Source organism: Rhincodon typus, chromosome 7 (assembly GCF_021869965.1).
Source record: "Rhincodon typus isolate 14 chromosome 7, sRhiTyp1.1, whole genome shotgun sequence".
NCBI lineage: Eukaryota > Metazoa > Chordata > Chondrichthyes > Orectolobiformes > Rhincodontidae > Rhincodon > Rhincodon typus.
This window is the reverse complement of record NC_063338.1, coordinates 90,670,776-90,684,124: the sequence shown is the minus strand read 5'-3', so window position 1 is coordinate 90,684,124 and position 13,349 is coordinate 90,670,776. Positions and strand designations below refer to the sequence as shown.

The following is a 13,349-nucleotide window of genomic DNA, read 5'->3' as shown; positions in this document are numbered from 1 at the left end:
AAGCCGAGAATGAGGGAATGAGGGAAGAAAGAGAAAAAAAATACATTAGCTCCAAGATGGTTCACATGATGCAGACGTCACAGGCTGTGTCATTGTACTTTTGGACACTACAAATATGCTCACCACATTTCATCCATTGTTAGACCACCAGAGAGAAACTGTGTATCAACGGTCTTCACCTCAAGAACATGTCTAGTAACTGGCTAAAGCAACGGAAAGATATAATTTTAAGGGGAGGGGCAGGAACAGAGACTGGGGAAGGTGGAATCCTCGATGATGGCTGTTAAAGTTGAAAAATCTTTCTAAAAAGCATTTTTCTTTTATCTTCTTTCAAGGTATGTGGGTGTTGCTGACTAGGCCAGCATTTATTGCCCTTGAAAAGGTGATGGCGAGCTGCCTTCTAGAACCACAGCAGTCTTTGGGATGTAGATGCTCCCACAGTAGAGTTAGAAAGGGAGTTCCAGGAGTGTGACCTATTTATTAATGCAGCAGCATCTCCTCCAAGTATAAAGCAACAAAGTTATGGCAAACATTTGCAAAACAACAGTTAGAACTTGGCTGGAGTATCAGGCTGAAATGTGCTGTCAAAATAAGGGTGAAGATAATAAAGCACACCATTCTTTCTGTGTAAATGGTGCAGAAGTCTCAGATGAGGGACAAATGTGTGATTAAACATGAATATCCAAATATTGCTGCACAAGTTATGCCAAACTCATGTGAAGCTTTGTGAAAACAGCATCTTGCACTTTTTTAGGAACTTGCTACCTTTGCCCATTAACCTGGCCACAGAAAGGTAAGTCTTATCATTATACAGTCACAGAGACATAGAGTAATATAGCATGAAAACAAGCCCTTTGGCCCAAACTGGTCCATGCTGACCACGGTGCCCATTCAGCTAGCTCCAATTGCCTGCACTTAGTCCATATCCCTCTAAATCCTTCCCATCCACGTACCTATCTAAATGTTTTTTAAATGTTGCTATTGTACCTGCCTCAACCACTTTCTCTGGCAGCCCAATCCACATACGTGCCATTTTCTGCATGAAGAAGTTGCCCCTCAGGCCCTATTTAAATCCTTTCCTGCTCACTTTAAATCTATGCTCTCTAGTTTTCAATTCCCCATCCCTGGGAAAAAGACTATATGCATTCATCCTATCTATGCCCCTCGTAATTTTATACATCTCAATAAGGTCACCCCTCATTCTCCTACGTTCCAAGGAATAAAGTCCTATACTGGCCAACCTCTCCCTACAACTCAGGTCTACTGGTCCTGGCAACATTCTTGTAAATCTTCTTTGCACACTTTCTAGTTTAACTATGTCTTTCCTGTAACAGGGTGACCTAAACTGTACACAATACTCCAAGTGTGGCCTCAACGACGATTTATACAACTGTAACATAATGTCCCAACTCCTGTACTCAATGCCTCGACCGGTGAAGGTCAGCATGTTAAATACCTTCTTCACCACCCTGTCCACCTGTGACGCCACTTTCAACAAATTATGTATTTATGCTCCTAGGGCCCTCTGTTCCACAACACTCCTCAGGACTTTACCATTTACTGTATAAGTCCTACTTTGGTTTGACTATTATAATCATAATCATGAGGATAAATGGAATCTGCAAGGAAGTATAGATAGGTTCAGTGAATGGGCACAATTTTCAGGGCACTTTTACAATGTTAAACATTAAGATGTTTTTTAAAAATCTTCCTTTCTGTCCTAATACAACTTTCTTTCTCTCTTTGTACTTCTTCTTCTGTACCTGATGCAATGTTGATTTTACCCAATCTAATTCACTCTCCTTCTTGCTGCTTCCTGTTTATTTCTCAATCCTTAAAATCTCATTGGTTAAGGACATAGAAAGAAAGACATGCAATTTTATAGTGTTTCTCAAGATCACAAACATTTCACGTTGCTTTCCAGTGAATGGAATAAAGTGTTCTTGGAGGTGTAGTCAGTGTAATACAGGATTTGTGGTAGGCAATACACACATACAGCAAGCTCCCACAAAAGATCAATGTGATAATGAACAGATAATCTGCTTTTGTGATATTGACTGAAGAATAAATATTGTCAAGGATAACGTAGATAATAAATGCTGGCATATCCAGCGAGGTTCCAATCCTGGAATAAATGATTTTTTGTGAAAGCCCTTTGAGCCAAAGGATGCAGAGGTGAGGAATTTTTTCTCTCATATATTTGCACCTCTCTTTCCCAGAGAGCAGTGGAGGAAGGTTATTTGAACATTCTATTGAACATCCAAGACTATCAAGGATATCAGATATTGTTTGGGGTAGGTGGGAATGTGGAGTTGAGGCCACAACCACATCTGCTATGATCTTGTTAAATGGTGGTGCAAGCTCAAGGGCTGAATAGTTCACTCCTGCTCGATATAGAACCATAGAATCCCTACAACATGGAAGCCCATCGAGTCCACACCAACCCTCCAAAGAGCATCTCACACAGACCCACCCCTCTATCCTATCCTATAACTCTGCCTTACCCATGGCTAATCTACCTAGCCTGCACTTCCTTGGACACTATGGGCAATTTCACATGGCCAATCCAGCTAACCTGCACACCTTTGGACTGTGGGGGGAAACCACAGCACCCAGAGGAAACCCATGCAGACACAGGGAGAACATGCAAACTCCACAAAGACAGTTGTTCGAGGCTGAAATCGAACCGGAGTCTCTGGTGCTGGGAGGTAGCAGTGCTAACCACTGAGCCACTGCATCACCATACATATGCATATATGTACTACCAATTCATGGTGAGAAAGCAGTTGAGACTGAATGAGAAATTTCCCTCAAGTAAAGGCAGTCAAGCAGACTTACTGGGGCATGATGGTTATCTGAATGCAGCAGATAAAGAGGAAGACAAGACAAGAACAGGCTACATAGGCTCCAAATCGGTCATCCACCTCCTTTGAATACTGCAAAAAAAAGACAGTGATAATCAGTGGCTTCTACTCATAGAAAGGCCCCTTGGTCTACTGTGCCTGACCTGGCTCTTGGAATGAACAGTCAAGCTTACATGTCCACCTGCCCCATGCTTTTTGTTCATAACACTGCAAATTCCACATTTCCAATATCTGTTGGTTATATTGTTATATTGTTCATAAGGAAATAGGAACCAACTGTTATGAGAATGTACATCCTGCAGACTACATTTTGCTGCTGCACTGCAGTCATGTGCTAAATAATAATAATGTATCAATCTCCTAGTCAGATAGAGAAATGTAACAATATGCTGAATGAAGTTCTAGCATTTTGATTTGGATTACTTGTAACTAATAGGAACCACACGACAACCACATCTAGCTCCCTTTTAAAACTGTTTATTGATCTGCTTCAAATAGCTTTTAAATTGGAGCATTTTCTAGATCACAACTCATTGGGTGAAAATATTTCTCTTTATCTCCACTCTAGATCCTTCATCAATGATGTTAAATCTATTAACCTACTCACTAGGTTGAATAGTTTTTTTTTTCTCTGTTGAAACCTCTACCATCCAGAAGAACAAGGGCAGCAGATACACAGAACACAACCACCTACAAGTACCCCTTCAAATACTGTACCATCCTGTATTGGAAATATATCGCCGTTCCCTCAGTGTCACCAGGTCAGAATCCAGAATCTCCCTTCAATTGTAGCATTGTGGGCATACCTACATCAAATGGAATTCAGGAGTTCAAGAAGGCAACTCATCATCACTTTCTCAAAGGCAACTGGTGATGGGCAATAATTATTGGCCAAGCCAGTGATGCCCACACCCCATAGAAAAACAAAAACAAATTATCTTGAATAACTCAAGCAGATGACCACTAGAGTCATAGAGTCCTACAGCACGGAGACAGGCCCTTCGGCCCAAACTGGTCCATGCTGACTAAAATGTACATCCACGCTAACCCCATTTCCTTGCACTTGGCCCATATCCTTCTAAACCTTTCCTGTCCATGTATTTGTCCAAATGACTTTTAAATGATGTTAACGTACCCGCCTCAACCACTTCTGCTGGCAGCTCACTCCATTTGCATACCACCGTCTGTGTAAAAAAGTTGCCCCTCAGGTTCCCATTTATTCTTTCCTCTCTTACCTTAAACTGATGCCCTGTAGTCCTCAATTCCCCAACCCTGGAAAAAAAAAATTGAGTGTATTCACCCTATCCATGCCTCTTATAATCTATTTTTAAGATCCCCCCTCAGACTGCAACACTCTAAAGAAAAAAGTCCTAGCTTGTCCAATCTCTCCCTATAACTCAGTCCCTTGAGTCCCAGCAACATCCTTATAAATTTCTTCTGTTCTTTTTCCAGTTTAATAACATCCTTATAGCAAGGTGACCTAAACTGAACATAATACTCATAGCTTCACAACTTCTGTACTCAATGCCTTGACTGATGAAGGCTTGTGTGCCAAGTACCTTCTTCACTGCCCTGTCTACCTGTGACTCCACTTTCAGAGAACCATGTACCTGAACTCCAAGGTCCCTCTGTTCCACTACATCCCTCAAGGCCCTACCATTCACCATGAAACTCCCACCTTGATTTGACTTTCCAAAATGCAACACTTCACACTTACCTATATTAAACTCCATTTGCCATTTCTCAGCCTAGTTTCGCAGCTGATCAAGATCCTGCTGCAATTTCTGATAACCTTCCTCACTGTCCAGCATACCACCTATTTTAGTGTCATCTGCAAACTAACTAATCATGCCTTATACATTCTCATCCAAATCACAGATATAGATAACAAACAGCAATGGGACCAGCACCGATCCCTGAGGCACACGATTAGTCACAGGCCTCTACTCCGATATGCATACTTCTCTGCTTCCTACCATCAAGCCAACTGTGAATCTAATTTGTCACAATACTATACAATAGACTGGACGATACATCCTTGCACACTGCTTCCTGTAAAGACTCCATCCCATTCTCTCAGTTCCTCTGTCTCCGTCACACATGTTCAGATGAGGCCAACTTTGACAACGGAGCCTCTGAAATGTCCACCTTCTTCCTCAACTGAGGATTCCCTAGCACCGTTGTCGACAGGGTTGTCAACTGGGTCCAACCCATCTCCCGCACTTCCGCCCTCACCCCTTCTCTTCCCTTCCGCAACAGCGACAGGGTTCCCCTTGTCCTTACCTACCATCCCACCAGCATCCACATCCAGAAGAACATCAGATGCCATTTCCACCACCTCCAGACACATTTTCCCCTTCTCTCCCTTGTGCGCCTTCCGCAGGGACTGTTCCCTCCGGGACACCCTGGTCCACACTTCCTTCACGCCAACACACTCCCACAGCCCTACGGCACCTTCCCCTGTAACCGGTGAAGGTGCAACACCTGCTCATTTACCTCCTGCCTCCCCAGCATCAAAGGGCCCAAACATACCCTCCAGCTAGAGCAACACTTCACCTGCACTTCCCAGAATCTAGTTTACTGCATTCACTGCTCATAATGTGGTCTCCTCTACATTGGGGAAACGAAGCGTAGACTGGGTGACCGCTTCACAGAACATCTACGTTCTGCTCGCAAAAAAGACCCTGAGCTACTTGTTGCCTGCCACTTCAACACACCACCCTGTTCCCTGGCAAACATATCTGTCTCTGGCTTGCTGCAGTGTTCCAGCGAAGATCAATGCAAGCTGGAAGAACAACACCTCATTTTCCGCTTGGGGACCCTGCAGCCCTCCGGACTCAATATCAAGTTCAATAATTTTAGGTCCTAAACTCTCCCATGTCCTAGCCCCCCCACCCCACACATTAGGCTGTGTTATCACATAGCCTGCCATTACACACTGACAGTCCCCATTAACAACTGTTCACCCTCCCAGCCAGATCGTTATCAACTCCTTTGTCTGTCTAACTGTCTTTCTCTTTCTTTAGGAGACTCTATGCTATCGTTTACTCCCTACCCCACCCACTCCCTACATTCTGCATATAAACTGACGTTTTCCCAGCTACTGTCAGTTCTGAGGAAGGGTCACCGGACCCGAAACATTAACTCTGATTTTTTCTTCACAGATGCTGCCGGACCTGCTGAGATTTTCCAGCAACTTCTGATTATGTTCCTGATTTACAGTTCTTTCGGTTTTTATTCTGGATTACTGATCCAGTAACATTCACTGCACTACCACCTCCATTAAAGTGCGCTGAAGTGAGAGCTGAGAAAACATGTGCTACGTGTGTAATTCATGCTACATATACATCATCTTGGACTGTGTCAGAGGGTCGAATTCGTTAGTTTCTGGGATGACGTTATTGTTGTTTGACGAGGGTTTGAGCAGAATGGGCCTGTCCTCTCTAAAATTTTGAAGACTTGAGAAGTGATTGGAGTGAATTCATAAAGATTTTGTAGTGGTTTAATAGGTTAGATGCTCACTCTAACAACAGGTGAATTGTTAGAATTCTCTATCCTAGCAGGTGGTGGTGCTCAGTTGTCGAGTATATTCAAGAAGGAGACCTAGAAATTTTACGGGCACCAAGGGATAGAGCACAAAGGTGGAGTTGAGGTAGATCACCCCTTATTGAAATGGCAAAGCAGTCCTAAGAGACCATATGGCTAAATCCTATTTGCTATATTCCTGCTAGGATTTACCTTCTTTTCTAGCTCAGGTTTCCTGAACGTCAGCAGGAATTTTCGCACATGCTCAGAACGTAGGCGATCAATGCTTCTCGCATCGATGGCTCGTCTAAGGAATTCATCCACCTCATCCTCGGGGTTCATGTTCTCTTGAGTGTTTCTGCTGAAGGAAGGAAATCAAAAAGCAATCAACAAACTTAACTTATTTCACGTGCGAGTTAGCTCTTTCATCAGCAAAACATTTTATAGATTGATCCCTTTTGTTTAAACTCTTTTGCTCTGTGTGCTGTGTGTACCTGATTCCCCTGCGCTGGCAGACCTATGTTGGTGAACTATTGTATTGACCTTGATCTGCCAACAGTTGCTCTTCTATTGAGAGTCGAGTGCACCAAGCCTGAAAGTGCAACAACCAACATGCCAGGTATAAGGCAGTATTCTTCACTTCTCTCATCCCTAAATTTGAAATGCTGCAACCCAATGAGAATAAAACAGTCTGTTTATAGCTTTGGTGTCACACAAAACGAGCTTCTGACATCATAGTTGTGCTGTTACTAAGACTCCCTGTTTCTAAACCTCTGTAAAATCACCTGAATTCATCAATGTGTAAGCTTATCAGCTGCTGAAACCCTCATCCATGCCTCAGTTACCTCTATATTTCAAAGCACCCTGTCTAGTCTTCTACATTCTACTCTGTGCAAATGTGAGATTCTCTATTGCCCAAGTCTGAACTTGTGAAAAGCCCTGCTCCATCAATACCCCTGACTGTTGTTTGTTGACCTGTGGTGGCTCCTGGTTAACTGACACCTTAATTTTAACATTTTCAACCTTGACATCGAATCTCTTCATCACCTCGCCCCTCCTCATCTCTGAATTGACCTTGAAAGTCAGGATAAAAGCAAAGTACTACAGATGCTGGAAGTCTGTAATAAAAAGAGTAAGGGAAAGATTCAGCAGATCTGGCAGCATCAGTGGAGACAAAAACAGAGTTAATGTTTTGAGTCCGGTATGATATTTTTCACAGCAGAAATGACTATTACGAGGGGGCGTAATTTTAAGGTGATTGGAGGAAAGTATAGGGGAGATGTCAGAGGTAGGTTCTTTACACAGAGACTGGTGTGTGCATGGAATGTGCTGCCGGCAGTGGTAGTGGAGTCAGTACATTAGGGACATTCAAGCGACTCTTGGATAGGCACATAGATGATAGTATAATGTAGGGTACGCAGGGTAGTTTGATCTTAGAGTAGGATAATAGGTCGGCACAACATTGTGGGCTGAAGGGCCTGTACTGTGCTGTACTGTTCTATGTTCTAATGTGGTTGCCTCTTAACTGCCCTCCAAAACAGTTTTACAAACCACTCAGTTGAATCGAAATATTAAAAAGTCTCAAAAAAGTAAAAAGTTAAACCTGGTGGATCACCCGGCATCTATCCAGGTACTAGAAAAAACAAGTGCAAACACAGCCCTGCTGACGCTGCAAAGTCCTCCTTACTAATATCTAGGGGGCTAGTGCCAAAGTTGGGAGAGCTGACTCACACACTAGTCAACAATAGCCTGACACAGTCATACTCATGACATTGTACCTTACAGATAATGTCTCAAGACCCTAGCATTACCCTCCCTGGCTACGTCCTGTCCCACCGGCAGAATGTTCTATGATTCACAACAATATTCAGCCAGAAGTGCTGAGTAGATGATCCATTTTGGCCTCCTCCAGAGGTCCCCAGCATCATAGATACCAGTCTTCAGCCAATTTGAAACACTCCATGTAATAGCAAAGAAACGGTTGAAGGCACTGGATACTGCAAACACTTTGGGCTCTATCAACATTCCAGCAATAGCATTAAAGATGTATGCTCCAGAACTTGCCACATCCCTAACCAAGCTGTTCCAGTACAGCTTCAACACTAGCATCTATCTGCCAATGTAGAAAATTGCCCAGGTATGTCTTGTACATAAAGAACAGGACTAATCCAACCTGGCCAATTACCACCCCAGCAATCTACCCTCAATCCTAAGTGATGGAAGGTGTCATCAACAGTGCTTTCAAGCAGCACCAGCTCAGCAATAACACTATTCACTGACTCCCAGCTTGGGTTCCATCAGGATCACTCAGCTCTTGACCTCATTTCAGCCTTGGTTTAAACATGGACATAAAGGCTGAATTCCAGAGGTGAGGTGCAAGTGATTGGCCTTGACATCAAAGCCTCATTTGACCATGTGTGACATCAAGGAGGCCCGACAAAACTGAAGTTAATGGAAATCGGGGGAAAGCACTCCACTGGTTGGCGTCATATCTGGCACACTGGAAGACGGTCATGGTTGTTGTCATCAGCCATCTCAGCTCCAAGACATCTCCACGGGAGTTCCTGAGGGTAGTGTCCTAGGCCCAACTATCTTCATCTGCTTCATCAATGACTATCTTTCTCAATCAAAAGTCAGAAGTGGTGATGATGGTTGATGGCTGCACAAAGTTTAGCACCATTCAAGATTCCTCAGATACGGAAGCAGTCCAGTCCATATATAGCAAGGCCTGGAAAATATCTAGGTTTAGCTTGATAAATGACAAGTAAAATTTGAGCCACAGAAATGCCAGGCAGTGACTATCTCAAGAGCATCTTGGGTCGGGTCCAGTCAGCGATGCCCACATTTCCTGAATGAATAAAAAAAATCACTCCAACATTAGTTTCCTTGCCTTCGATTGTGTGGGCCCAAGATTAGAAATTCCCTTTCTACACTTCTCTAACTTATCATTCCTCCTTTAAGACACTCCTTAATACAAAATAAAATTGAACTAAGCTTTTACCATCTGACCTAATACATGCTTAATTGGCTGCATTCTACCAGTTCTCTAGGGACAGGCTGAGGGGGCAGGAGAGAGCCTGTAAAATTGTGAGGGCAAGTGGACATTTTCTAATCAACCTGTTTAGCTACATTTTTATATGCCTCTGAAGCAGGTAGGACTTAAACCCAGGCTCTCCTAGCTCAGAGATAGGAATAGTATCACTGAACCACAAGAACCCTGGTGTACAGCATTGGGGAAGGTGAATGATGACCTTCCTACATAGATGCCAGTGTGCCATTTACGTGGTCAATTAAGGCCCTCAGCGCACAGTGAGACAGCTAGCTAAGCCCTCTGAAGGGATGTGAGGGCAGTTATGGCATTCCAAATTTAGCAGGAGAGCTGCCCTAATAGCAATAGCCATCCCCATTGTGGCAACAATGCTGCCTGCCTTCAGAAACCCATTTCCCTCCCTATCTTTAGGGCCAGTCCAACTCAAAAACCACTTACCAAGTTGGGTTGGCGTCTGGCCAGCAGCTTCTGATGACTATGCAGTGGTACAAAATAAATCTATTCTCCTTTGTAAACTGAACAGCAGAAATGCACTCCTGGAGAAGTGAGCTGAGTGTTAGGACACTGGACAGATTTCGGAAATGGTTGGGAGTTTCACCAGGGAGACTGTGGAGTAGGTATTCACGGTGGAGGAGACCAAATGAACTGCAGGATATTCTTCATCTAAAAAGACCTGTGTTCTATTAAATGTGTCTACAGATGTTTTGGAAAGGCAGTCTGCCTTCCTTACTTAGCCTATAAGGGTTTCAATCTCACGCTGTCATTGTTGACTCTTAACTGTCCTGTGAAGTAGCCAAGGAAGTCACTGAATCTTGTCAACCGTCTACTCACCACCCTGTCTGCACAGCCAAGACCCTCTTAGTGCAGCTGATGAATAGTAAATGGTGGATTTTCCAACGTCACCCGCATCCCAAGAATGAGTAAAAATAAAAATGCAAACCTATCTATACTGCATTCATAACCTTCCCTTATTACTTTCCCCTCCTCTCTTTAGTTCTGGTCAGTCTTATGAAGAGGTGTCACCAATGTCACCAAGTAGAAAACTAAGTTGTCAAGAGGACGTGAAGAGTCTGCAAAAGGCTCTACACATATTAAATGAGTGAGCAAAACTTTGCCAGGTTAAAATGTGGGAAAATGTGATCTGGTTTACTCTGGCAATAAGTGTGGTATGTTTTTAAATGGCATAGGACTGCAGGACTTGGTGGATTTGGATGTCTTGATACATGAATCACAGGAAGTTGGTATGCAGGTGCAAATGGAACGTTGGGATTTACTGGCAGTAGAATTGAGTATAAAGTAGGGAATCAGAGAATGATTATGGTGCAGAAGGAGGTCATTCCGCCCATTATGCCTGTATCAACACTACTATCTGGTGCCAATCTCCTGCCTTTTTCCATACTGATATGAAGCAGTCACTAAGGACCTCACCCACTTCCTCTGGCTCCATGCATAAATTCCCTCTTATGTCTTTGAGTAGAACTAGCCTTTCCCTAGGCACCCTCTTGTTATAATATATGTACAAAATGCCTTGGGATTCTCCTTAATCCTATCTGCCAACGACATTTCATGGTCTCTTTAGCCCTCCTAATTCCTTGTTTAAGTTCTTTCACACTTTCTTTGTATTCCTCAAAGGCCTTATCTGATTTCAGTTTCCCAACCCTAAATATGCTTCCTTTTCTTTTTGACTAATCTTTCAATATTTCTTGTCATCCATGGTTTCCAAACCTTGCCATCTTTATCTTTCATTCTGACAGGAACATGTCATCCTAAACTCTGATCAACTGGCCTTTAAAAGATTCCTACAAGTCAAAAGTATACTCACCCTCAAACAGCCACCCCCAATCTAATTTTCCAGTTCTTCTCTAATACTGTTGTAATTAGTCTTCTCCCAATTTAGCACTTTCATCTGAGGACCATTCTTATCCTTATCCATAACTATCTTAAAACTTACAGAATTATGATCACTGTTCCCTAAATGCACCCCCTCCCCCCACCTCAAGGGCCGTGTCTGATTTCAGTTTCTTAAACCCAAAATATGCTTCCCTTCTCTTTTTGACTAAACTTTCAATAACTCATCATCCAGAGTTCTTGAATCTTGCCATCATCAGTTCAAAAAAGGTCCACTCAACACACTCCTGACATGAAGGTTCTGAGTCAGGTAGACTTTTGATCAGCAAGGGAGCTCAAGGGTTATGGGGCAGACAGGAAAGGGGAGTTGAAGGCCACAATCAGATCAGCCATGACATTGGTGAATGGCTCAGCAGGCTTGAGGGGTCAAATAGGTTATTATTGTTCCTAATTCCTCTGAATCTTGTATGTTCTCTCTTTCCCAGTTCTGATGATGAATCTTGGGCTGAAATATTTATCTCACAGGATTCTGATGGATGTGTTGTGCAATTCCAATACATTCTGTTTTTGTTGGAGATTTTCATAGAGTTTATTTCCATATTTTCCATCTGCCTCCGAGTCTTGGCCTAGTAATTCTTATCAGGAGTTTTTTTTTGACAGCACCTTCTAAACCCACAACCTCTACCACCCAGAAGGGCAAGGGCAGCAGATACATGGGAACACGGCCAACACCTACAAGCTCCTCTCCAAACCACGCACCGTCCTGACTTGGAAATATATCATCATTCCTTCACTGTCACTGGGTCAAAATCCTAAAACTCCCTTCCTAACAGCATTGTGGATCTACCTCCAGCATATGGACTGGAACTGTTCAGGAAAGCAGCTCACCACCACCTTCTCAAGTGCAACTAGGGATGAGTAATAAATACTGGCCAGCTAGCAACACCCACATCCCACAAGTGAATTAAAGATAGTCACACATTATCCTAAATTGGGAGCTACACTGGAGTTCCTTCATCACTGCTGAGTCAAATCCCGGCATTCCCTACCCAATTGTAGCCTTCACCACAGGGACTGCAGCAGTTCAAGAAGGCAACTCACCATCATTTTCTTCAGGGCACGATACTGGTTAACTCAGTAGGCTGAATGGCTGGTGAGTGATGCTAACAGTGTGGGTTCAATTCATGTACCAGATGAGGTTACTAATGAAGGTTCCATCTGCTTAACATCACCCTTCACCTTAGGCGTCGTGACCCACAGGTTAAACCATCATGAATTAGCTCTAATTAGAGAGCAGCTCTCTGGGACAGTTATGAGTTTACTTTTATCCTTAAGAGCAACTACACTAAACGGGAAAACTGCCAGGATACTCCTCATTTGGAGAATGGTTCAGTAAAAATAATTATCTGTGGGATTAAACTTTAACAAAACTTGGTTTTGAAGTGTAGGGACAAGGGTGTGTCAGTTCATATTGAACTTGCAGGACAAATAGGACAGTGCATAATACAAAGTGGATTATGTGGTGTGGTTAGAGAATGGAAATAAAAGGTGACAGGATCTTAGATTATGGCTTGTATTCAGGTTTCTTTATTATTCACTTTGGGAATTTGAGAATAACACAGTACAAGTAGAAGAACTAGAAAACTATACGACAAAGGAGCAGAATTAGACTGTTCAAATTCATTTGGATATGTAGCCCTCTGGCTCAGAAGCAAGATCGTCATTGCTAAGCCATGGTACAAAAGAAATGCATGATGAGACAAAGAAAGAGTATGTCCTTGACTTTCTCATACCTCAGGACAGTTCAGTGGACATGCATGTTAATGATACAGCTACCCAATCAAATAATTTGGCATTCAACCATACCACTGAGAAAGGTGACAGATATGGCGAAACTCATATAGCCAAGACCTCTTTTGAGCTGGTTGACCAGGTGAGGCTTCACCTTTACAATGTAAACATTTAACTTTTTTTCATTCACTTCATGAGAAGTGGGCATCACTGGCTGGGCCAGCATTTATTACCCATTTCCATTGCCCTTAGTGGTGAGCTGCCTTTTCGAA

The 13,349-nt window shown here is 43.0% G+C and overlaps 1 protein-coding gene across 1 annotated transcript in view; it reads right to left on the bottom strand.

The window, feature by feature from the left end:
• LOC109934822 (adenylate cyclase type 5-like) overlaps positions 1-13,349 on the bottom strand; it is a 102,989-nt gene that overhangs the window by 15,388 nt on the left and 74,252 nt on the right. The window contains exons 8-9 of the mRNA XM_048599265.1: positions 6,603-6,750; positions 2,839-2,936 (exon numbers count right to left, since the gene is read on the bottom strand). Coding sequence (XP_048455222.1) covers positions 2,839-2,936; positions 6,603-6,750 — 246 coding nt within the window. The remainder of the gene's footprint in view (positions 1-2,838; positions 2,937-6,602; positions 6,751-13,349) is intronic.